Source organism: Astatotilapia calliptera, chromosome 1, assembly GCF_964374335.1.
Source record: "Astatotilapia calliptera chromosome 1, fAstCal68.1, whole genome shotgun sequence".
NCBI lineage: Eukaryota > Metazoa > Chordata > Actinopteri > Cichliformes > Cichlidae > Astatotilapia > Astatotilapia calliptera.
This window is the reverse complement of record NC_137422.1, coordinates 6,722,393-6,744,988: the sequence shown is the minus strand read 5'-3', so window position 1 is coordinate 6,744,988 and position 22,596 is coordinate 6,722,393. Positions and strand designations below refer to the sequence as shown.

At 39.1% G+C, this 22,596-nt stretch overlaps 2 protein-coding genes and 1 long non-coding RNA gene across 3 annotated transcripts in view; all 3 read right to left on the bottom strand.

Moving 5' to 3' along the window:
* The window catches only part of otog (otogelin), a 66,287-nt gene extending 60,450 nt beyond the window's left edge, over nucleotides 1-5,837 (bottom strand). Inside the window, exons 1-3 of the mRNA XM_080304041.1 lie at nucleotides 5,738-5,837; nucleotides 2,978-3,079; nucleotides 1,063-1,220 (exon numbers count right to left, since the gene is read on the bottom strand). Coding sequence (XP_080160167.1) covers nucleotides 1,063-1,220; nucleotides 2,978-3,079; nucleotides 5,738-5,837 — 360 coding nt within the window. The remainder of the gene's footprint in view (nucleotides 1-1,062; nucleotides 1,221-2,977; nucleotides 3,080-5,737) is intronic.
* A 5,405-nt stretch (nucleotides 5,838-11,242) lies between these two features.
* Nucleotides 11,243-12,219, bottom strand: LOC145429200 (uncharacterized). The gene is made up of 2 exons (XR_013909429.1): nucleotides 12,080-12,219; nucleotides 11,243-11,491 (listed from the first exon to the last, which is right to left on the bottom strand). It is a non-coding gene; the product is annotated as an uncharacterized LOC145429200 (long non-coding RNA).
* A 3,213-nt stretch (nucleotides 12,220-15,432) lies between these two features.
* Nucleotides 15,433-22,285, bottom strand: aph1b (aph-1B gamma-secretase subunit). Its single transcript, XM_026154538.2, has 6 exons — nucleotides 22,014-22,285; nucleotides 20,889-21,059; nucleotides 20,438-20,511; nucleotides 17,920-18,042; nucleotides 17,274-17,401; nucleotides 15,433-16,860 (listed from the first exon to the last, which is right to left on the bottom strand). The coding sequence occupies exons 1-6, from the start codon at nucleotides 22,124-22,126 to the stop codon at nucleotides 16,693-16,695; spliced, it is 777 nt and encodes a 258-aa protein (XP_026010323.1). The 5' UTR covers nucleotides 22,127-22,285; the 3' UTR covers nucleotides 15,433-16,692.
* Nucleotides 22,286-22,596: the final 311 nt, after the last annotated feature.

Below are 22,596 nucleotides of genomic sequence, written 5' to 3'. Positions count from 1 at the left end.
ATTACGGATCTGCGCACAAATAAAAACTGTGTCATTGAAAATGTCACAATTTTCATGTTATTCTTGGCCTGTCACAGAATTCTTATAATGCACATTTAATTTTTTTTTCTAGTCTAATTCTTTTTTAGAAACTGTCCGGGGAATGAAAATCAAGCCAAGTTATATATTCTTAGCTTGTTGTAAAACAGTAGTAAGACTCTCCTCAAGTCAGATTTACCTCAACAATACAAGATATTTGTAAATGAATTTAAGCTACCTATCCAAGGAATCAGCCTTCATTGCGACATAGGTCGACATAGAACTTACAAGGAAAAGTTTTGGACCAAAATGCACAAACCTTTAGGGGTTTCGTTCAAATCCAGTGCTGAAAATAGTCCATAACAAATGTATTGTTTGCACAAAAAAAAAAAGAAAAGAAACTGAATCCAGCTATTTTAAAAAATTACATAGAAATCGCATTTCATTTACATTCATTTAGAACCAATGGACCAAATAGTTCTAAAAAGCAAAAGTATTTAAAAAGCTGAAACGTGATCCTAAAAGTAACACACACACCTGCCACTTTGTAACATTTTTGAGTGCGTCATTTTATCTGCTACAAAGGAAAATGTCATCTCCTCTCCTCGTAACATGCTCTGTTAGGATTGCTGCACTGTGTTTTCATATGTTATCATTACTGAACTTCATTATTTAATTAATCCAAACTACATTTGGATCTTCTAATGTCCCCTGTTTAGGTTGGTTTTTCCCTACACAGATAAGGTATCTGTTGCCTGTTCGGGGGAACAAAGTCCTAGTCTGTTGCAGATACTTTCAAGGCATAGTGGGTAATTGCAGCATTTAATGGTAATTGACTCTAATAACCAGATAGCTTTCACTAATGTTCAGAGTAGATCTTTTCCTCAGGTTGAGTCTGAAAAAAAAGAATGTGTTTTGGGGCAGGAGGCCACAGAGTCCAAATTTTCCCCAAACTGGAGGCAGGCGTTGAACCGAAAACTACTGGGCAGCTGCTCACCTGGAGGTTTTATTTCACCCCAGCCCAGGTCCATGTGGACGACTCACCTGGACAACGATGCTGGCCTGGGTGGTTTCCTCACAGTCCCTCAGTAAAGTATAGGCGCACCGGCCTGGGAGGTAGTAGTAGAGGCCGTCAAAGGTCTCAAAGTTGTACTGACCCCACGTCCTGCATGTCATCTCCCTCTCAAAGCCAGAATTTGGAACTAGGAATATAAACATGAAAATTTCTCTTTTCATATCACTTAATTAGCCATTAAGACACAGAAATGCTACAAAACACCCTAACAAAGCTTTTCAATTTAGCACCTTTTAGTATTTATTAGTGTTGTATTTTTGTCCACTTGTTAAATGTACAGTACTGTGTAAAAGTACTGAGTCACCCCTTTTCCTTTTTATACTTTGCTAGGAAAATGGGAGATAGGTGAAGCAATGCAGTGAAAGATGCACAAACATACACGGAAATAAACTATATAAGGCAAAAGCAGGCATTTTGTTATGTTCTCTGTCAAGATTATCCCACGCTGCCTCAATAATATTGAGGTGCAGACATTGGGGAGGCCAATCCATGACTGACACGTTACACTGTATGTTTTTTTATCCAGGTTTTCACTCCAATGTCTTTTATGGCATGCAGAAAAAAAAGGCTGTTCACAATCAGTGAATCAGAATCAATAGCTTCCAGATAGTATTGGATGGCAGAGCAAAATCTGACAGTAATTTTCTCTATTCATAATTCCATTAATTTTGACAAGATTCCCAAACCCCAAACTATTACAGAGCTTCCATTATACTTTACAGATTGCTGTAGACACTCACTGCTGCACCTCTCTCCTGATCTTCTCCATACATACTGATAATGAGCTGAACCAAAATGTCAAATCTGGACTTCTGACTCCATCAGACCTGTTAACACTATTTTTCACTCCAGTTCTTGTGTGATTTGGCATACCTCATCCTTTGATCCATTTCCCTTCCTTAAGATCAGCTTCTGACAGCCACCCTACCACTGAGACCATTTCTGATCAGGCTTCAACAGTAGGTGGACATCTGGACAGCAGAGACCTGAGGGAGGCCTGAGATGTCCTGTGTCAGGTCTCTGCTGATTTTTTCCTTTCTTAGGGACATTACATTCAGTTACTGTTTGTCTACTGTAGACACTATTCTTCTCTACCACTCCTTTTATCCTCCATTTGAGTTTCCGACTCAAAAATCTCTCTGAACTGAGTGAATGTGTACTATAAATTATTTTTAAAAAGATGTAGAAGACAAAATGACTTGATTTCTCTTTTTTTTAGGGGGGTGTATATGTTGAACTTAAGAGAAACAGATCGGTAACTTAAATTTCTGGTACAGGATAGCTCAGAGCATCTTAAACATCCTCCCTGAACTGCTCTACAAATTTCATTAAATGACCTCTAATGCTGTAATAATAGGCCTTTGCACTTTTATGATACTGTATTCAACTAACAAGCTGGTTGATCGTTGCATGTGTGTGAATGTTAGATAGAAAGCACTTAAAGCATAGAAACAAGTACTTGTATGAATGGATGTGAATGGGTGAATGTTGAAGGCTGTAAAGTGCTTTGAGTGCGAAAGTATAATCATCTCTGGATCTCTTTCACAACATCTCTTTTGTCTGGTCTCCCTTCCATCACCCCCATCCGATCAAGGCAGATGGCCGCCCCTCCCTGAGCCTGGTTCTGCCAGACGTTTCTCCCTATTAAAACAGTTTTTTCTTACCACTGTCACCAAAGTGCTTGCACATGGGGGTTTGCCTGATTGTTGGAGGTTTTCTGTATTTTTTGAAGGGCTTTACTTTACAATATGAAGCACTTTGAGGTGACTGTTGTTGTGATTTGGCTTTATAGAAGTGAAACTGAATTGAATTGAAGTAGAGTAGAAATCCACTATATAAGAACCAGTCCACTTACCAATTTAAAAGAGTGTTGTCAGGGTTTACCTGTCTGACATCTGTGTCCAGTAGCCTGATACAAGCTGCAGTCACATGACTCCGACTCAACACATTGTCCTCCGTTCAGGCAAGGAAATGCACAGGGCTCCCCTGAGAGAAAACGAAAGGACAAGCAAACAATTACACTGTTTCTCATCAGACTGGAAACCTGAAAGAACGACTCCATGAATAATTTTCATTATTTCTAATAATGAAAATTATTATTATTAATCAGGAACAATAATATAGAAATAGTGTTTTTCCTTTCTCATAAAAGCTATGTGTACCACTGGTTAATTTTCCATCCTAATAACCACTACAACTGAGTTTAAGTGTTTGTCTGCAAGGTATATATTTAAGGAAGTCACCATCTGCCTCTCTGCTTTCACGTGGAGTTGTGTGGCTCAAACAAATGTTCCAGTCACTGAACGAACCACCATCCCCCAAATGATAATTTTTCATCCTCCAATAAAACCATCTGCTCAATGGCCTTCCATGCTGTCTGCCTAGTGGGCCATGTCCCACATTAACATAGGTAAAAGTCATAAAGGAATCAGCCATGGGAGGGGGTCCAATTAGTCAAGCTGCTTTCCTCATGTTCATTCTGTGGGGGACAAGTACTCATTTGGCTCATTTGTTGCTCCAAATGTACACAACATTACTAGGTTTCGATTACAAGCTGTAGCCAGGGAGGTAGAGGAGGTCATCTACTGACTGGAAGATTTGTGGGTCGATCTCTGGCTGCTCCAGCCTGCATGGCAAATATCATTGGGCAAGATATTAACTGCCAAGTTCCTCTCTGATGCATATACACACACACACTTTTGGGGTTGTTTTCACTATTTCTTTACCACAAATATGACCAAGAAAATGGCATGTGCACTGAATTTGACCAGGTTTCTCCTTTTTAACAGACTTCTAAAATGTTTTTAGAACCACATTTGAGGAAAATGGTATAAAGAGAAATTGTTATACTGAAGTTCTCCCTCAAACATTTGTACATTCATCCTTCAATCATTAATAAGAACTTTGTGAACCTACCTGGAATCCTACGAAACGATGACCCCAGGGCTTCCTTCACCTGCCTCGTCAGCAGTGAAGTATTAACTGGATGCTGGTCTGTTGAAATGGCTCCATTGTTGGTTTTTCCAAGTAACACTGAACCAGATTCATTTGATGTTACTGAGCTGGTCAGAAATTGTTCATATGGTGCTGAATTTGACCTTGAGTGATTATTAGACGGTAAACTGTATGATAAGTATTGTGAAGTATTTAAGGTGAGCATGGTCTGATCATCTGGAGTGTCTAGCGACTGATTTGACCATTCTGAGACAGCTTTTAATTGGCTTTGTGTTGTCTTGCTAGATTTTGTACCTGTGCCTTTTAATTGATCAGATATGATCCTAGTGGGTGCATTAATAAAAGAAGAATTCTTGGCTGGTGTGGTGCTGCTTGGTGATTGGCTAGAACTTGTTGTGCTGGTTAGCCAGATTAACTTGTTAGCCAGTATCTTTTTTGATGATTTTTTAGCTAAAGATGTCCTGCTTGTTGATTGGCTGGTTGGTGTTGATCTGCCTGATGACTGACTAGGTGCTATCACTGTAGTCATTGATGGTTCATTTTGTGACTTGAGTTCTTTTGTCACAGTTGTTGACTGGCTGTATAATGTTGTGCTTCGTGGCAATTTGTTGGATTTTATCGCAGAGGATGGAGATTTTTTATATATTGGTGTGGTTGTTAGTGGTTGGCTGGTTTGAGCTATACTGCCTTGAGATGAGCCAGCTGATGCTGATCGGGATGATGATCCACTAGCTGGTTCCAGGCTGTTTTGTGATTGGTTAAATAGCGCTTTCTCAGCTGGAGATAGACTGGCTGTTGCTGTGCTGCTTGATACTTGTTTGGTTTGTTCTGTTCTACCTCGTGATGGGCTAGTTGATGCTGGCACGCTTGGTGTTTGAGTGGCTAGTATTGAGCTGGCATGTGACTGATAAGATGGTGTTTTCTTGGTTAGTGACTGACTGGATGGAGCTGTGCTGCCTGATGAGAGGCTGTTTTGTTCTGTGCTGCTTTGTAGGCTAGTTGATGCTGTGCTGATTGGTGATTGACTTGTTTGTGCCAGGCTGCCCTGTGACGGCATAACTGATGGTGATGGGTTTGATGATTGACTGGCTGGTACTAGACTTTTGTGATTTTGTGATTGGTCAGATAGTGTTTTTCCAGTTGGTGATTGAGAACCCAAATGATAACTGAATGGTGCTGTGCTACCAGGCAATTGGCCGTTTTGTGTCATACTGCCTGGTGAGTGTCTTTTTTGTTCTGTTGTGCTTTGTAGTAGACTAGTCGATGCTGAGCTGTTTGGTGATTGGCTGCCTGGTGCTGAGCTGGTTTCTGAATTTTTAGATGGCACTGACATTGTTGGTGACTGATTGGATGAACCTGTATTGACTGCAGAATTGTTTGCTTGTGCTGTGCTACCCTGTGAAAGGACAGCTGATACTGAGTTTGATAACTGACTGGTGGGTACAGGACTTGTTCTTGATTGGTTAGATAGTGTTTTCTCAGCTGGTGATTGACTGGATGATACTGAGCTGTTTTCTGTTCTGCTTCCGAGTGATTGAGAAGGTGATGTTGATGTGGTTGGGAATTTGCTGACTGTTAGAAGGCTGGTTTGTGAGTGTTTGGATGGTGCTGTCTCAGCTGATGATTGACTGATTGGTGCTGTGTTCCCTGGTGATTGGCTGGAGGACATTGTTCTTGATGGTGTTTTACTAGGTGGTGCCGTGACTCCAGATGATTGGCCAGAGCTCATGGTCCATGAGATGTTTGGTGTCCTTTCTGAAGATGATGTAAGGTTTGACACAGCAGCCATGTTGACCAGTGATTTACTGGAGGCAGATATGTTGGTTTCTAATGTAGCGATTGTCATCTGGAGGTGCTTCAAGGAGAAAAAATTGTATCAGCAAATATTTCATGCAACAGTTGCTATACAATAACAATAATAATAATAATAAGTCATACAGCTTGAACCTGATCTAAAGTAGCAATCTTTCAAATCCTCTTACAACTAAATATGTTACATCTGATCATTTTCATATTGGAACTCAGTAATGTTTGGCAAAGAAATAAAGAGAGCAATTTCAGCAAACTAAAATAAAGTCCTTGTAATGCTTTGCTGAATTAATTCTGTAAGTTTAATATCAAGCTAATCTGGAAAACGAGTACAGGTCTCAGGTGACAGATTAATAAAGATTTGATTAAAATGTAAGATACCTAAAACTTTTACAATTTAGTGTTTTGTTGAAGAAAAATTCCTCCCAGAATTAGGCTGGATGTTGCCAAACTAGAATCATGATCGGCAAGGATGGAATTGAGGTGGTAATGAGAAAGGAAGAGGCTCTAAAGAAAAGACCTGTCATCCAGCTTTCATTAACGACTGCTCTGTGACTTACAACAGTTTTCCTTTCCAGCTCAACAACCCAACTGACTCCCTTTTGGTTGTGTCTGTTTCCTCTTTTGGATGACCTCTATTGTCTAAAAGTATTCGCCCCTTTCATTTCACTATATCGATGTGTGATATGTGAAATTAGAAGGCTGGTAAAGTGTTCCCAAGAGAGTAAAACACTGGGGGAAAACATTTGATATCTGGAATGTTTTGGCATGGCGATTTCCATATTAAGATAACTGGATATTTTACAAAAAAACCCCCACCTTAACAACAGGTTTGGTTTTAAAACATTCTCATTACAGTGGCATTCCAAAATTATCAGTCCAGCCTTGCTTCCACACTTTTACGTGACTGGATACTTGAGCTCTGAAACCCAGCCTTTCATCTCAAAGAGCAGGAACAAAGCAGGTGGCAAGGGTGATGTGTAAGGGGGGTATAAGGGGTAACTGACTATGAATTATTAATCAGTGATCAGTATCAGAAAAACAAAGAGGGAGTACTTCACATATGTAAAAGCACTATGTCAATATGCATATAACAATGCACTGATTAAACTAAAATTAGAGCAGTTAAAGCTGCTCTAATTTTAACAAGGACATTATATAGAGAGTAAAAAAAAATACCTACAACATTTTTTTTTAGCATATTTTGTGCTACTAATTGCTTTGCTCCTTTAGGGGCTCCTATAGTTTGGACCGGATTCTCATGAACCAAAGGGAGAACAAAAGAGCAACCACATTCAGGCAGATAGCGGCTCTGACAGAGGAAGAGCAAGACAACAGAGCAGCTTCTTTATATTCCTGCTGGGACTCCTTCGCATGTCGAGGAAGCAGGGAACAATGCACACTGTTTATATATTTTCATATATATCTCCACACTGAGTGACAGCCTGAACTTAGCAGCTTGAAATGCTTTTTTTAGGCCGTCCATGAATACAGACATCAAATTTTGGGTAAAACGACAGACTTCTTGGATTAAAAACAAGTTAATTTTTATAATTAAAAATTAAAAAGTCATACACTAAGATTCTGCAATAAAACTAGAAATATGTTGCATTTCACATATATTCAACTAACTTATACTTAAGCAAACAATCGAGTCTTTTAGGGAAATTAAAAGTGAAAAACGTAAACACTGTGTATAAATTATGGGAAGAAGCACTCCCATGTGATGACGATGGTGATGTGAGCAATGCTGATTTTTTTGGGAGATATCTGGCTGTGTGTTTGCCGCCCGAAGCAGCTCCATCAGCATCAACGATCAATGCAGCTGCCTACCTGCCCTCCCTGGGAAGCGGTGTCCCATTTCTGATGCTTTATCCCGCTGCTCCCGCTGCTGGGACAGAGAGAACAAGGAGAGGTTTGTTCCCACTGCAGGTTTCACCCCCACTGACACCACAAACCCACCACCAACCAGGAATCACGCAGACCACCAAACAACCTGGTGATTGACCAGACTGTCATGCTTCTCAATTAATCGATTAAAGCATCATGAAATGGACAGGTTTCGATGAGCTAAAGCAGATGTTGTTGTTTTTTTAAATCATATTGTTTTTTTATGTATGGCCTAATGCCTCAAAGCCAGCATATACTATACTACATATACTGTATAATACTCACACACAATACTCAAATACAATTTTTAACATAACAACTTATAGTTAATATATAAAACTATGTGGGCTTTAATGCAAATATAATCACCAAAATAAATCCTTCACATATAATATGTAAATTATGAATATGTGACAAATAAACATTATGTAAACTACTAACTAAATGCAAGGAAACAATTTTTAAAAATGACTCACTCATTAAATTCATCCCAGTTAGAAATGTTCACTCTTTCCACACCCCAGGAAAGGTGCGCTGAAATTAGAGGGGAAATGGGCAAAAATAAGGAAAGACAATAGGCTGTGACCTTTTTTAAAAAGAGACCAACTTTAATAACTAACTAAATAACTAAGTAAATAAATAAGCGTTTAAACTGCAGCTGCCGCATAAAGCACCTGTGGTATCTAAACTTTTCCTATACAAACAGGATGTGACCGTGTTGGGACTCTGTCTCTTACACTCAGAAATCACACTTCGCCTTCCCGCGGCATCAGGGGTCGCGTGCGTGCTTCCCGGTGCGTAGGACTCACCTTGATAAATGAGGATAAAACACGAAGATAATAAGTGAAAAAGCCTTCTCCGTCTTAAATAGGGATCCATTCGTGTTTCGCGGATCCGCACTCAGTCGGGTTTGGACAGCATCACCTGGTGAGAACCCTCCGGCTGGACTCCCGACTCTCCCTGTGCTGCTCCATCCGGCTCATCCCCGAGCGGTCCTCGGCGCGCCTCAAAAACCGCTGCACCTGCTCATTAGCATAAATTATGCACAGGTGGGCGCGCGGGGGATGGAAGGGGCTCAGTCAGAGGGCTTTGATGACGCGAAACTGCTGTCTGTAAGTAAAACCACTGACCAGCCACCACCCTAACTAGCAAAACTATAAACTACACGAATGCTTGTTTTTTGTAAAACATGCTGAATTCTGTTTAAAACTGAGGAGGAGAGAATGGCAACCACGAAAACAACTCCCCCCTTGTGGTTCACAGAACAGCAGGCGCCAGGGTGGGAAATTCCATATGGTTATTTCAATTTCAAAAAATAAAAAAATACCAGGACTAAATGGATTACATATGTCTTAAATGTCCTTTACTTCAAGGAGGGAGGAGAAATTAGGGTTAGAGGTGGGCGGACTGATACAAATATCGATAGCATCAAAACCAATGCTGGTATTGGTATTTTATTGATACTAACAAGACTGATACTTTGTTTTTATCCTCTAAGTTTTTGGGGGGGTTTTGTGCGTCGCAATTCAGTATTTATGGGGGGGGGGGGGGGGGGGGGGGTTAATTTTGTTTGTTTGAAACAAAATCTACCTCAGATATGCGCTGTGAAAAATGTTTAAACCTTTTTATGTTGACTCTCACATCTGTTTTATATATATATATAACCTATAGCACATTTAAACAGTGGACGTTGAACCAAACTGTTTCAGGGCACATTTGCATTTCAAACAGCTGAAAGGTGTTGTATTGTGTTAACTAATTTTTATGCACAGTAAAAGTCACAATGATTTAGTGGTCATGAAAATGTGTTCAGAATTTGCAAATTGTTGATGATTTATGTAATAAACCATGACATACAGCTGCACACATTAGCCACCTTATAACAAATATATACCAAATATATCAAATTCTGCAGTATCTCACAGCACTAGTGGGAATAACGATGAATATGGTGAATCACTGGTGTTGAGAGTGAGGTAGGGATTAACATGTACATACGTCTTCCTACTCCATTTCAAACTTTATGATTGAGTTTATAATTCATGTCATTTAGAGATTGTTTGTTTTGTTTGTGCACATGTATGTATGTATGTATGTATGTATGTGTACTTGTATATGCAAGTATGTGTGTGCGAAAATGTGGTTCGTTTTATATATTATATATATTAGTAATTTCAAAGAAACACTTCGGATCCAGTATTTTTCTTCTTGTTGATTATGATGTTGTTTCTACCTTTTTATTATTTACAAAAATGCCAAAGGTAATACAGTTTGTATTTTTGTACAAGCAGGGTGATGCCCAAAGATCTAAACTGGACACGTGGAGGACAGAAGAAGGAGTGGCAGAACTTTAAAACCATCTACTGCAGATGAACAGCAACTGAATGTAATAGGGGGGACAGAATCCAGCAAAGACCTGACGCAGAACCTGAGTGATGCATCTGGCTTTTCGTTGATCCACCTACCTTTTAGAAATGGTGTCAGTCAAAGGGTGATAAATCCATCCATCCATCCTCTTCCGCTTACCTTGTCCTAGGCTGGAGCCTATCCCAGCTGTCTTACAATGAGAGGCAGGGTACACAATGGCCAGTTCGGTTATGAATCCAAATATGACATTTTTGGTTTGAATCATTCTATGTACAAAGGAGATCTAAACTGGACAGAGCAGTGAGTCTCTATAGCCATCTGTAAAACATGTTGAAGGCTCTGTCGTGGTTTGAGCGCAGCAGCCAGAGGTGTTGGATCTTATTAAAATTGATGGAATTAGAAACATAGAAAAGTACAGTCAGATTTTGATCCAACATGTAATACCGAGTGGAAAGTGTCTGATCATAAACAGTTTTATTTTTCACAATGATGATGATTCCAAACACATTGCCAATGTGGCAAAAGCATACGCAAATAGAAAAATACACAATGGATTCATAGACTGGCCTTCCCAGGGCCTGAACATCAATATGACTAAAGCATGTACAGCACCTTCTACTCTCCCAGAGTACTCAAAGCACTGTATGTAACATGCCTCATTCACACAAGCACTTCTAAACTCAAATGCAAACTAACCAACATTAACGCTCTGATGAACACATCCGAGGGCAACTTCGGGTTAGTGTCTTGCCGAAGGATATTTGGTATGTAGATTAAGGAAGCCAAGGATCGAACCACCAACACAGCAAATCCAGCATGTCCAAATTAACACTGTCGGATTTGATTTCAACACTATTAAAGTGTCTATATGGGTCCACACCAGAGAGTGTTAATTTAACTCTTTTTGGAGAGTTGGTACGTTAACTCTGATTTAGTGTTAAACACCAAATCTGTCTGGAGTTGATAATTTAACACTTGGTGTTAAGAGTTTATATATTAACTCTCAAAGAGTATTTTAGTTTAACTACGTAAGAGTTATCTTCTAATTCATTCTAAAAAGCGGGAATTTTACTGTTCTGAACTTCTAGACATTTCTTTTGGAAATAAACATTTACTAAAAAGACGCAATGGTTTTTGAAAAACATTTATTCTGAACTGTGCACCACAATTTCAAAACATTATCTGAAAGATGTAACAGTGTACATGTTCTCACTTTCATTAGAATTTTGTTTATCAAAAGGTCTGACATGGTAAATGCAAATAACAGCATTCTCATCACTTATTTCTTCAATACAATATGCATGTCCTTCATTCATCACTTTGTGGAACTTCAGCGCACTTCTGCTCTCCCCCATATTCCATCTTCACAAGCATATCCTGTGCGGAGATTGAATAAAAATTTGTTGACACTAATTAATGGCACAAATAATCCAGTAAACAATTGCAGCACAGTAAAAAAAAAAAAAAGGAATCCTCTTTGAGTCATTACTTGTGTAAAGTATTTTCCCAAAAGACAAGGACACAGGCAACAGGTAATACTGAACTAAATGTAAAACCGCAACCTTTTTCATTTTTACCTAAACCGTGTGCACAAAACTCTGGAGGGATCTATGCTAACGTAGAACCCAGTCAGGACGCCTGCTACTGCTTTTTGCTCGTTTGTTTGTTTTTATGGGCGATCGTTTTCAGGCTTCAAGTAGCACCATTATACCAACATTTCACATTCTAGACATTGTTTTAGGTGTATTTGACCAAAAGTTTGACTGAAAATTCACATGCAAGCTTTTTTTCAAGGCTGTGGTATTTGCCCGCAAACGATACCTTTCAGCTAGCTAAAACAGAATATTATGCTATCAGCGAGCAACATGGCTAATGCCTTTCACACAGCTTTGTCTCAACTCCAAAGAGCCACAGAAGTAAAAGCTAATAATAATAATTGAAACAATCTTTGAAAAAATGACTTACCAAGCATGGCAAACAACTCAAATATGTAGAGCAAAATGTTCTGAAACGGCTTCACTTCAGCTTCGATTGGAGCCGTGCTGGGGGCGGAGTCTGTGAATTTACTCTGTTGGTGTCATAGCCCCTGTAGGAGTTCAGAGTTAAGAGGTCAAGAGTTAATGTTTCCATTGTAACACCTCCAGATTTGACATAGAAACACTCATTTTTAACACTCGATTTTAACTACTATCATTTTACACCTCAGAGTTACATTAAAAGAATGTGACTCTGCTTAGAGTAAAATTAACTCTACTTTTGCAAGAAGACTATTAACACCAAAACATTTAACACTTTTGAATTTGCTGTGAACCTTCCAATCAGTAGCTGATCTGCTCTACCACCTGAGCCACAGCCACCCCGATTTTTTTCCTGTTTATTTGTTACTTCTGCACAGTACTCTAAAACAATCAACTGAATGTGGTGTGTCAATATATATGAAGGTTTTACAGTGTACATTTTTTTGTGTGAGAGAGATTTTTGTGATACATATAATAACTCCCATATCACAGATTAAGTCAGTCAGGTTGGTTACCAGAGAGGAACTGGGAATTTTATCCCTGAGAGGAACAGTTGACATGCACTGAAACGGGCTACTTCTCCAAACAAAAGATTTAAAAAGTCACCTGATATCAGACAGACTTGTCCACAGTCTGAGTTTGAAGACAAATACTACAGACAACATAAAATCAGACCCAGCAAGGTTAACAGTAAATGGGCAATGTTGACAATAATTAATTGGCAGCCTTAAATCATTGTCTACTCAAGAAAAATAAAGCACTGGGGAAAAGAAATGTACAAATATATGCGCATATCCAGAATCCACGAAATGACATATACTAGCATTAAATTAGATCTGTGACCACGTTTTCAATTTGCATCACATTTACAAGAAATCAACTTAGCTCTTTTTTAAAGAACTCACCTATTTTTTTCTCTACTGCCACCTGCTGGTAAGAAGGAAAACTTTGCAAACTAGATAAATGGATAAGTAATATGCTTATTCTTAAATATGTAATATGCAATGCTGCATTGTGATGAAAGTAGTATCTGGGTTCAGTTATGTTTTAAAACATTTAAATGAGCAACATTTGCCGGGAAAGTGTGCTTTGTGAAGCAAAACCCTCTCTCATTAGGAACAGGATGACGTAGGTGGGAACGAGGCTTGCGAGGTTCTGGAAGGTCTGCGGTAGAAGACGAGGTACAAACAGCAGCGCATACTGTTTAGCATTTGATTTCAATTCTTTAAAGTAACTAATTGTAGGCCTATAAAAAGAGAGCAAGAGAGATTTTCATTACAAATCTGAGTCGCCAAGTTGATGTTGTTAAATGGTCGTTTGTCCAAGTAGCGCTGCGTGCCCCGAAAACATATTTATATAAACATACATATAAAATAAAATAAAAAGAGAACATTTATGAGGCTTGAGAGGTTTGATTTAAAAAAAGAAAACTGACTCAGACATATGAGACATAAAAAATACTTTCGTTGCATTGTTGTTTGACTGTGAGCTAGTGGTTTTTTCCTGCCTTCACACAGACCCAAGTCCACATTCTGTACAAACCACACTCACCAGACAGGGTAGCCCAAGAAGTGACTGATGACAATGGCTGCCACCGCCCACCAGCGCTGCTTCTCACAGGCATCAAAGAAAACAACGTCCCAGAACATGTGAAGCAGGATGATGGCCATTGTCATAAAGGCTGAAAGAGACGTGCAATTTTAACAAATCATGTTCTACATATAAATCTAATATAGTTACACTTTTAACGGCGATTAGTTTTAATGCAACATTTCCCATAATGCCTTTTAATAACACCACACATAATACATGGACATAATACATTTAGGCTGTGCTCTGTATTGTTTCAGCTAGAAGTCCAAAACTCTGAAAGACATACAATTTGTTTGTGGCAGCTGGCTCAAAAGTGAAAGAAAAAAAACAAACACACACACACAATCATTTATTCTCCAAAGTAAAATAAGAATCTCCCTGTCTGGACTCTGGTTCCAGCAGTGGAAGTAGTTCATCTTTGGCTGGACACCTGACCCTCGAACATCCAGCGGGACACAAAAGCCTCAGGAGTGAGACTTTTGATATTGTTGAGGTGACCCCGGTGTCACTGGCTGCACAGGCTCATATTTGCATTTGAAAGTTGCCTTTTCGGCAGAGGAAACGCTTCCTGAATCTGTCTGTCTGTTGTCTAACTTTTTTTTTTTTAAAAAGGCCTTTGACTGACCAAAACCCTCTGAGACCCCGGTGAGCTTTGTGTAGCCCAGCCTGGAGGTGTCTGCTTTCATAAATGGAAACATTACCTGAGGAGCGCAGGAGTGGCAGAATGGAGGAATGTTTTAGGGTGAAACATTAAAAGGTGATTTATCATTTTTCTTTTGTGATTAGTCCTTTTAATGACATGAACATACCCACTTTAACAGCTCCTCATCTTTACAAACAAGCAAACTGAAGCATCTGAAGCAAGAAAGGCTTTTTGCTTCATCCCTCTCACATTCACTCGCTCACACACGCACAGACATGCACTATATCGGAAACCTGGCGCCTGCTTTGTCCCCTGTAGACTTCTCATTAAAGGTCCAATGAACTGACCTACTGTTTCTGTATAAACTTAAAAGAAAATGGCTGCTGTCTGGTCTTTCTTATTACTTTTTGATTATTTTTGACCAAACAAGGCTAGTTAAACACCCTCTGATGTTATTATACATGTTAATGTTCATTACTTTGAATGCTGTTTTCAAGTGGTATTTCCCACCAGATTCTCCTGCGAAACAGAACCAAAGTTTGAAATCTTTAAATGACTGTATATATAAGTAGTCTAAACCACTGCACAAGTTTAGTTTCAGACAATTTATTTCTGCTCTTGGCTCTGTGTGATGTCAGAGCTCTGGCTGTGATCACAAAAGCCTCATTGGCTCAAACTGTCTGTTTAATATGAGTAACCAATCAGGGGGGAGGGGGGGTGGGAAGCTGGGTTAACGCAAGGGGGAGGAGCCAAAATCCTTGTTTCAGACAGTAGATGAAGTACAGAAATTGGTATCATGCAAAGTTGCTCTAGTAGAGTGAAAGAAAAGAAACAAAGAGGAGAAATTTGTCATAAAATATCCTATTTAAGCAGAAATCTTTGGTGTGAACATGTGCTTGGTTTTTGGAGTTGGCAGTAAAGGAAAACTGAAAATCTTTAGTTTCTTTTTATACTAATCAGACAATTTTAAATATATTTTACACAGTCACTAGTGAATAATCATGGGCACCTGTAAAACACCTGTTAAAAAAACAATAGCTTAATTAATCAATTGATATAAAGAATGACAGGAATATCATTTTTTATTATTATTCCTTTAGTCATTGAAGTATTGTACACACTTAAAACCTATCCAACAATGGTGATAAAAGGAAATGCAACCTTCTAGAAATAAACAAGAAATTTAAAGTTAACTTAATGCAGAGGGAGAGCTGAATGTGTTTTACAATATGAAGTAAAAACTGAAAGTGAGCACACAATAATTTCTTTCCCCATTTCTTGGATATAACTCACAAAAGAAACACTTCTCTTTGAATTACAGTAGGATTAAACAGCATGACATCATGAAGGTAAGAGTTATTGCAGGATTGTTGTATCAGTTTCAGCCTGGTGTACCAACTGACCAGCTAACAGGCTCATCTCCACCTATAAGACTACACCAAATCACATTTTGTCATGTAGCAAAGTGCCAAAACAAGGCAGAAAAGTAATGAACTCAATGCAAACATGGATACAATTTACATCTCTAATGTACCTCCCATCCTTGGGAGACACAGCAGACAGAATCTACAAATACAAAAGATGATCAAAAACAAAATCAGGCACAGAAACAAAATGTTTGTAAATAATTCTTTATCCTAAATCCTTGCACTCATAAGAACAACCAAAACACACAAGGACAAACAACAAAAGAAACTATTTTGTTTGATTTAGATTCTCTACTTTCTATTTGCTCAAGGGTCTATTACGTCAAGATTACTGACTGACTGATGACTGATTACAAACAATTAGTAATCATTAGCAAGTGCATTTAGAATCAAACGCAGGTTCATATTCAGACCACAGACAGCATATCGCACCTTGAAGAAAGGTTTTAATATTTACACATTAGGGAATTCAAAAATGCATAATTATATACACATTTTCTTTAGAAATAATAAAACACTAGGAAAGATTTGAAGCATCTGAGAGTATGTATAAAGAGTGCTGCTGCTTTAAGCCCCCAATCTAAAGTATCTTCTGTGGGTTTGTTTTTTCTTACAGTGCAGACCACAAAAAGGGCACACAGTTAGCCAAAATGGATATGTTATACTGTTGAATAAAAACCTTTTCCAAGCTGGACTGGAATCAAAACGATCTCCCATCTTTGTTCCCACAAAACCTTTTAAATGTTTTAACGCTTAAGATGATGAAAGTCTCAAATCAAATAGCAGATTTAACAGGGTTAACACTCCTTCCTCACTGTGTCCAATGTGTGTGTGTGTTTGTGTGGGATCTCTGTGATCCTTGTATAAAGAGTCCTGCACACTGCTAGGTGTGCTGCGTTATCTAGGCCTGTGGTTGGCAAGAAGCAAGTCCTTGTCTTTGCAGGTGAGGCAGAGTTTGAGGTTCTTGAGCGAGCCGCCGGCGGAGTAGAACGCCCAGACACCCATTAGGAACAGGATGACGTAGGTGGGAACAAGGCTTGCGACGTACTCAGGGTTCTGGAAGGTCTGCGGTAGAAGACGAGATAAAAAAACATCAGTGGACACTGTTTAGTATTTTATCTCAATTCTTTAAAGTAACTAATTGCAGGCATATAAAGAGAGAGCAAGAGAGACTTTCATTACAAATCTGAGTCGCCAAGTTGATGTTGTTAAATGGCCGTTTGTCCGAGCACCGTCGTGTGCCCCGAAAACATGACTCTTATTTACTATAAGATACTATAATATACTATAATAAAATAAAAAGAGAAGATTTATGAGGCTTGAGAGGTTTGATTTAAAAAAAAAAAAAGAAAACTGACTCAAGACATTTAAGACATAAAAATACTTTCCTTGCATAGTTTTTGACTGTGAGCTCTTGTTAGTGTTTTTTCCTGCCTTCACATAGACTCAAGTCCACATTCCGTACAAACCACACTCACCAGACAGGAGACCAAGAGGTGACTGATGACAACGGCTGCCACCGCCCACCAGCGCTGCTTCTCACAAGCATCAAAGAAAACAACGCCCCAAAACATGTGAAGCAGGATGATGGCCATCGTCATGAAGGCTGAAAGAGACGTGCAATTTTAACAAATCATGTTCTACATATAAATCTAATATAGTTACACTTTTAACGGCGATTAGTTTTAATGCAACATTTCCCAGAATGCTTTTTAATAAGACCACACAATAGAACATAATACATTTATTCTGTGCTCTGTATTGTTTCAGCTAGAAGTCCAAAACTCTGAAATACATAGTTTTTTTGTGGCAACTGGCTCAAAAGTGAAAGAAAAAACAAAAACAAAGACACAATCATTTATACTCCAAAGTAGAATAAGAATCTCCCCGTCTGGACTCTGGTTCCAGCAGTGGAAGTAGTTCATCTGGTGAATGACTGTGTGTGTGTGTGTGTGTGTGTGTGTGTGTGTGTGTGTGTGTGTGTGTGTGTGTGTGTGTGTGAGAAGAGAACACAAGAAAGAAAAAGGTTTTACGAATCTATGGACTCGCTCAACGGCAGAAACGTAAAGGTTTTTGACAATAAAATAAACAACAAACAAAAAACAAGTACATGCTAATTGTTACCTGAGGACAGGAAGTAGTGCTGCGAGTCTCCATGGATCCCCACAGTCCCCGGCCCTGCTGAGTCAGCCAGGATGTTCACCACAGAGAACGCTCCGCTCATGAAGCCGAAGCCGAGACCTGAAACTGAGACAAAAGAATGAGAAGACAGCTGAGACATAAGAAAGACTGTGCGATGCTAATCCCAAAGCAAATTCGGCACTATGCAAGATGAATGGCCTTGAGGCGACTTATGTTGTGATTTGGCGCTATATAAATAAAATTGAATTGAATTGAATGGTCCCTTATCACAGGAATTACATTGTAAAAATAACCCGCGATAGGTGAAGTCCACAAAGTAGCCAATTTCATTTTTTTCACAATTATTATAGATGTTTTAAGGCTGTAACACTCCTCACTAGACACTTTAGACAGTTTTCTCAGACAGGCATGAACATTTTTCTCTCTTGTTTAAACACCCTCAAAATTCAAACCTTCATAGAAAAATAAGTCCAGTATTGTAGAATGAAACCAAAGATCAAACCCTGTTTCAGGTCCAGAACATGGGAATAGAGCAGCTGCCAGAGAATTCAACATTAATGAATCAATGGTGGAAGAATGACTTGAGTAAAGTTTGACTTATCTGACTGTTTTGTTTTACTTAATGCACCTCATAATGCAGTGTGCCTTATGGTCCGAAAAATATGGTAACTTCTATCTTCCCTTAGCATGTCCAGAAGTCCAACTTTTTGTGCTATGGTTACCATCTTCCTCTGCCTTTTGGGTGCTACCACAGGTGCCTTTGACGGTGCAAAACGTTTCATTAACATTGTTGTGTTTGTTGGGGAGAAAATTTACAAACATACAGTACAGTACTTCAGAGTCACACTGCAAGCGATCAAAGATTTATGTAAATTCGACAAGCTGCAGACATTCTGTACTGTACAGGAGACACAGCACAGAGGAGATTGATTGACAATGGTCTACGGCCAATCAGGATGCAGAACACAATGTGCTGCTTAAAAAAAAAACTGCAAAATTGCACCAAAGAAAATCCACGAAACAGCGCACCGCATTATAGCTAGGGACCACTAGGGCTGTTCGATATCGTCTATCGTTTGATTTTACGCTATCGTTTGTTTCATGGTGTCGCCTAATAAAATGTTTACGGCAATATTTTTTTCATTGTTTTGATGGTCACTGTTGTGGCTATATTCATTTCTTAAAGTTCTCTCTTTCTCTTATATTTAATATAACCACACTACGCACGGACAAGCGCCTGTTTTAATGCTTTGTCGTTAGCAACAACGACGGTAGCACCATCGCGTGTCCGCTTGTTTATGTTTCACATAAACCTTTTACAATAAAGCTCGAGATCCTGTTGAGACTTTTCAAAATAAACTGAATCATGTGAAAGAGCAGATTATTTATGGATGAGAAGTAAAAAAGAGCCGCCAGGTGCTAAAAAATAGACCTTAGACTCAAACGTTAGAACAGGCTTTTCCCCGCAGCACGCCGTGTAATAAATACAAAGAAAACGGCGGCCGTTACAACTTATGTCTAAAAATGTATAGTTTCATGCATCGGTTAAAACACTCGACTCCAGCTACATGACGCGCAGCTGGAAACACTTCCCGCAAGTCGAGCTGCCCAAGATTCACAGAATTTACAGAAAATGTTACATTTTTGTGATTTATATCGTTATCAGGACGATGGAATTCTTATATCGGGATATGAGATTTTGGTCATATCACACAGCCCCACTGTACAGAAAATACTGTTTACTGTAAACCGCAAGCAAATTTAAACAACCTGCATATAAGAGATCATGTCCAAAGTGTGCTAGATGTTCATTTTTAACAATTTCTTTAGAAATGTATTGATGCTACTTGATAGCATCTTTTGTTAGAGCCTAGTGGGGAAGAATGAGCACTTTCACAGTTTGTGCTCATATGATATACGGCCAAAGGTTTCGATCCACACCTCTTAACATCTGAATACAGGTGTGTAAAATCAAGCATCTTTCCATGAAGTCTCGCTTTACAAATGTTTGTGAAACAAGGGGTCACTCTAAAGAGCTCACTGAACTAGAGTGTAGCAATGTAGTAGAATATGATCATTGTAAATAGTCTGTTTGTGAAATTTCCCCATAGATATTTTATGATCACTAAGTGGCATTGCAGAGCTCCAATCCTCCCCATTAAAACCACTGATATTGACATCAGCACAAACACTGTGCTGGAAGCTTCAAGGTATGGGTCTATATGGCTGAGCAGCTCCTATAGCTATAATATGCATGTGGTCCAGTGCTTTTGTCCATACAGTGCATTTGCCATTTTTATGCTAATGTTTCTTGTATATTTAAAAATTTTTTTTACAGAATAGTACAAAAGTGAGTTTTAAAACCAAAAACAAACAATGATAAAGTTGTAAAGAGGTAACCAGTGCTCAATGTTCTGTCTTCTGGCAGAATCGTGGGTGAATGAATATGCTACCAGTAGGTGATATGAAGCACAGAAGATGATGTGCAGACTAAGTGTACCATAGGCCAGCTGTCGGATGGAGATGGGCATGGTCTCCTCCTGGCTGAGAGTGAGGAGGCCTTCATTTGCTTTCCTGCAGGAAAACACACACACAGAGTTTTGGTTCTGAGTCTCACTGTGTGCTACAGAACATGAATAGAAAATATGTCAGTTATGAAAGTATGTCATTTAGTGGAAGATGATCTGAGATGAACAATGAAAATTGTACAAGTTCACACTGAAGAGTGTGAAACTGAGACAACTGAGACAGACACTCATCAAGGGACAACAACGATACAGTGCAGAATTCAGAGGTCATGCTTTAATATTTCTTAGTTAAATAAATAATAAATAGTGAATACGTGTTGAGGAAGTTGAAGTATGGGCTTTCAGCTCTTCTAGTAAGAAACAGTTCTCTGGAGTCACACTATATAAAGTATAAAACAGTTAAACATGGTGGCGGCCACTTACTTTAGTAGCTTGTAGTAAGCGAAGCGGAAGGTTTCCTGCAAGAGCACAGACAGCACCACACCAAAGATGAGCAGGCCTTTCTGCTGAGCCGCGCTCTCTTTATTACTGATCTGAACCGAGATGAACCACACCAGGGAGGAGAACAGCAGCGACACCAGCCAGAAAAATGCCCTGAAAGAATGAGAACAAAGAAAACAGATATTACCCACACTGCTATCTCAAAGCTTCTGGGCTCACAGCAATTCCAGCATTGCTGTGAGCCCAGAAGCCTGACTCCTTTATTTTTTCAACAGTTCTATTTGCGAGGGTCAGCCAATTAAATGAAAGTAAAGGGAGGGTTAAGAAAAAAATACTTCCAGACTGAGGAGGAACTGAGGAGCAGCACCGAAGTGATAGCACAATCAGGATTATCTTGAGATACCAGAGGACTATTTAGTTACTTTTACTTCAAATAGCAAGAATTAATTGACCATAACAAGGAGACAAAGTGTCAACGAACACAAACGTAACGTCACGGCACTTTTACAAATTAACCGGTAAGATGTATGTTATCAATCAACAACCACAATTATGATCACAAGCTTATATCTCACTTAGGTCAAGACCGTATCTGAACCCTATAACACTACAATAGCAATGAATTATTTCAAAAGCCAATCCACCATAGTGCTAACTAACTACGTGTGTGTATACAGCCACCTTTTACTGACATAAGTCGTCAGCATCCTCCAATATCTGCAAGATCCATAAGAAACAAAACTAATAAAAGTCCCTCAGGTTCTCATTAAGCTAGCTCTTTCCTATCTTTGGGTGGCTAATATCAGGCATTGCTGGGGCTTTAAAACTTTAAAAGGTCGGTGTATTTATGAAGCTGTGTAAATCGGAATGTGGTGACGTATGGCTAAAGAAAAAAACCAGCAAAGTGTAAGACCATAATACCAGAGAATAGAAGCTAATGATAGCACATCAGCTAAGAAACGAAACGATCGGTTAGCTAGTAAGCTAACACTGTCTAAAGGTTGGGATTTATTCAATATAACGTGGCAGTAGCATCTGTAATTACCAAATTATTATATATTTAAGTCAATTGCCGTCCGTTATGACCAGTGAATGTTTAACTCTCACCCTGCTATGAGGAAAATGACTCTCAGCGGCTCCCGGGCAATGGTAAACAGGAACAACGCGATGGCTGGGCCGAAGGCGATAAAGGTGCAGCCGAAAAACACCGCCGCTGTCATTTTGGTTCTGAGGAAGGGTAATTCAGCGTCTTAAAGCGGTTGGTTTTGCTCTATTTACAGGTATTTATCTGGAAATATTAGAAAGAAAGCAGCCCTCTGTTGCCAGTACTGATTTACTTCCACAACCAGTGTATCACAGGGTTTTCGTGACGTCGCGTATTCTCACGTGACCGACAACCCTACCAAAAAAAAAAAAAAAACTTTATTAATAATGAGCTGGACGGATTTAGAAAACATTTTTTCAGCTGCTTTTCAACACTTCTGTCTCATTTCTTGCTCTTGGAATTCATAAAACGAGTTCACCTCGATTTATACGCATGCGGAACATTCACAGCCTGTGCTCTTTATCAGCCTGTTTGCATTTGTCAAATTACATTCATTAAATACATCAGAACACCACTGGATTTATTCTTTTTTATTTATTTAAAAAAGGGACTTCTGGCAAATCTTGGCAGTGGTGAACTGCAGAA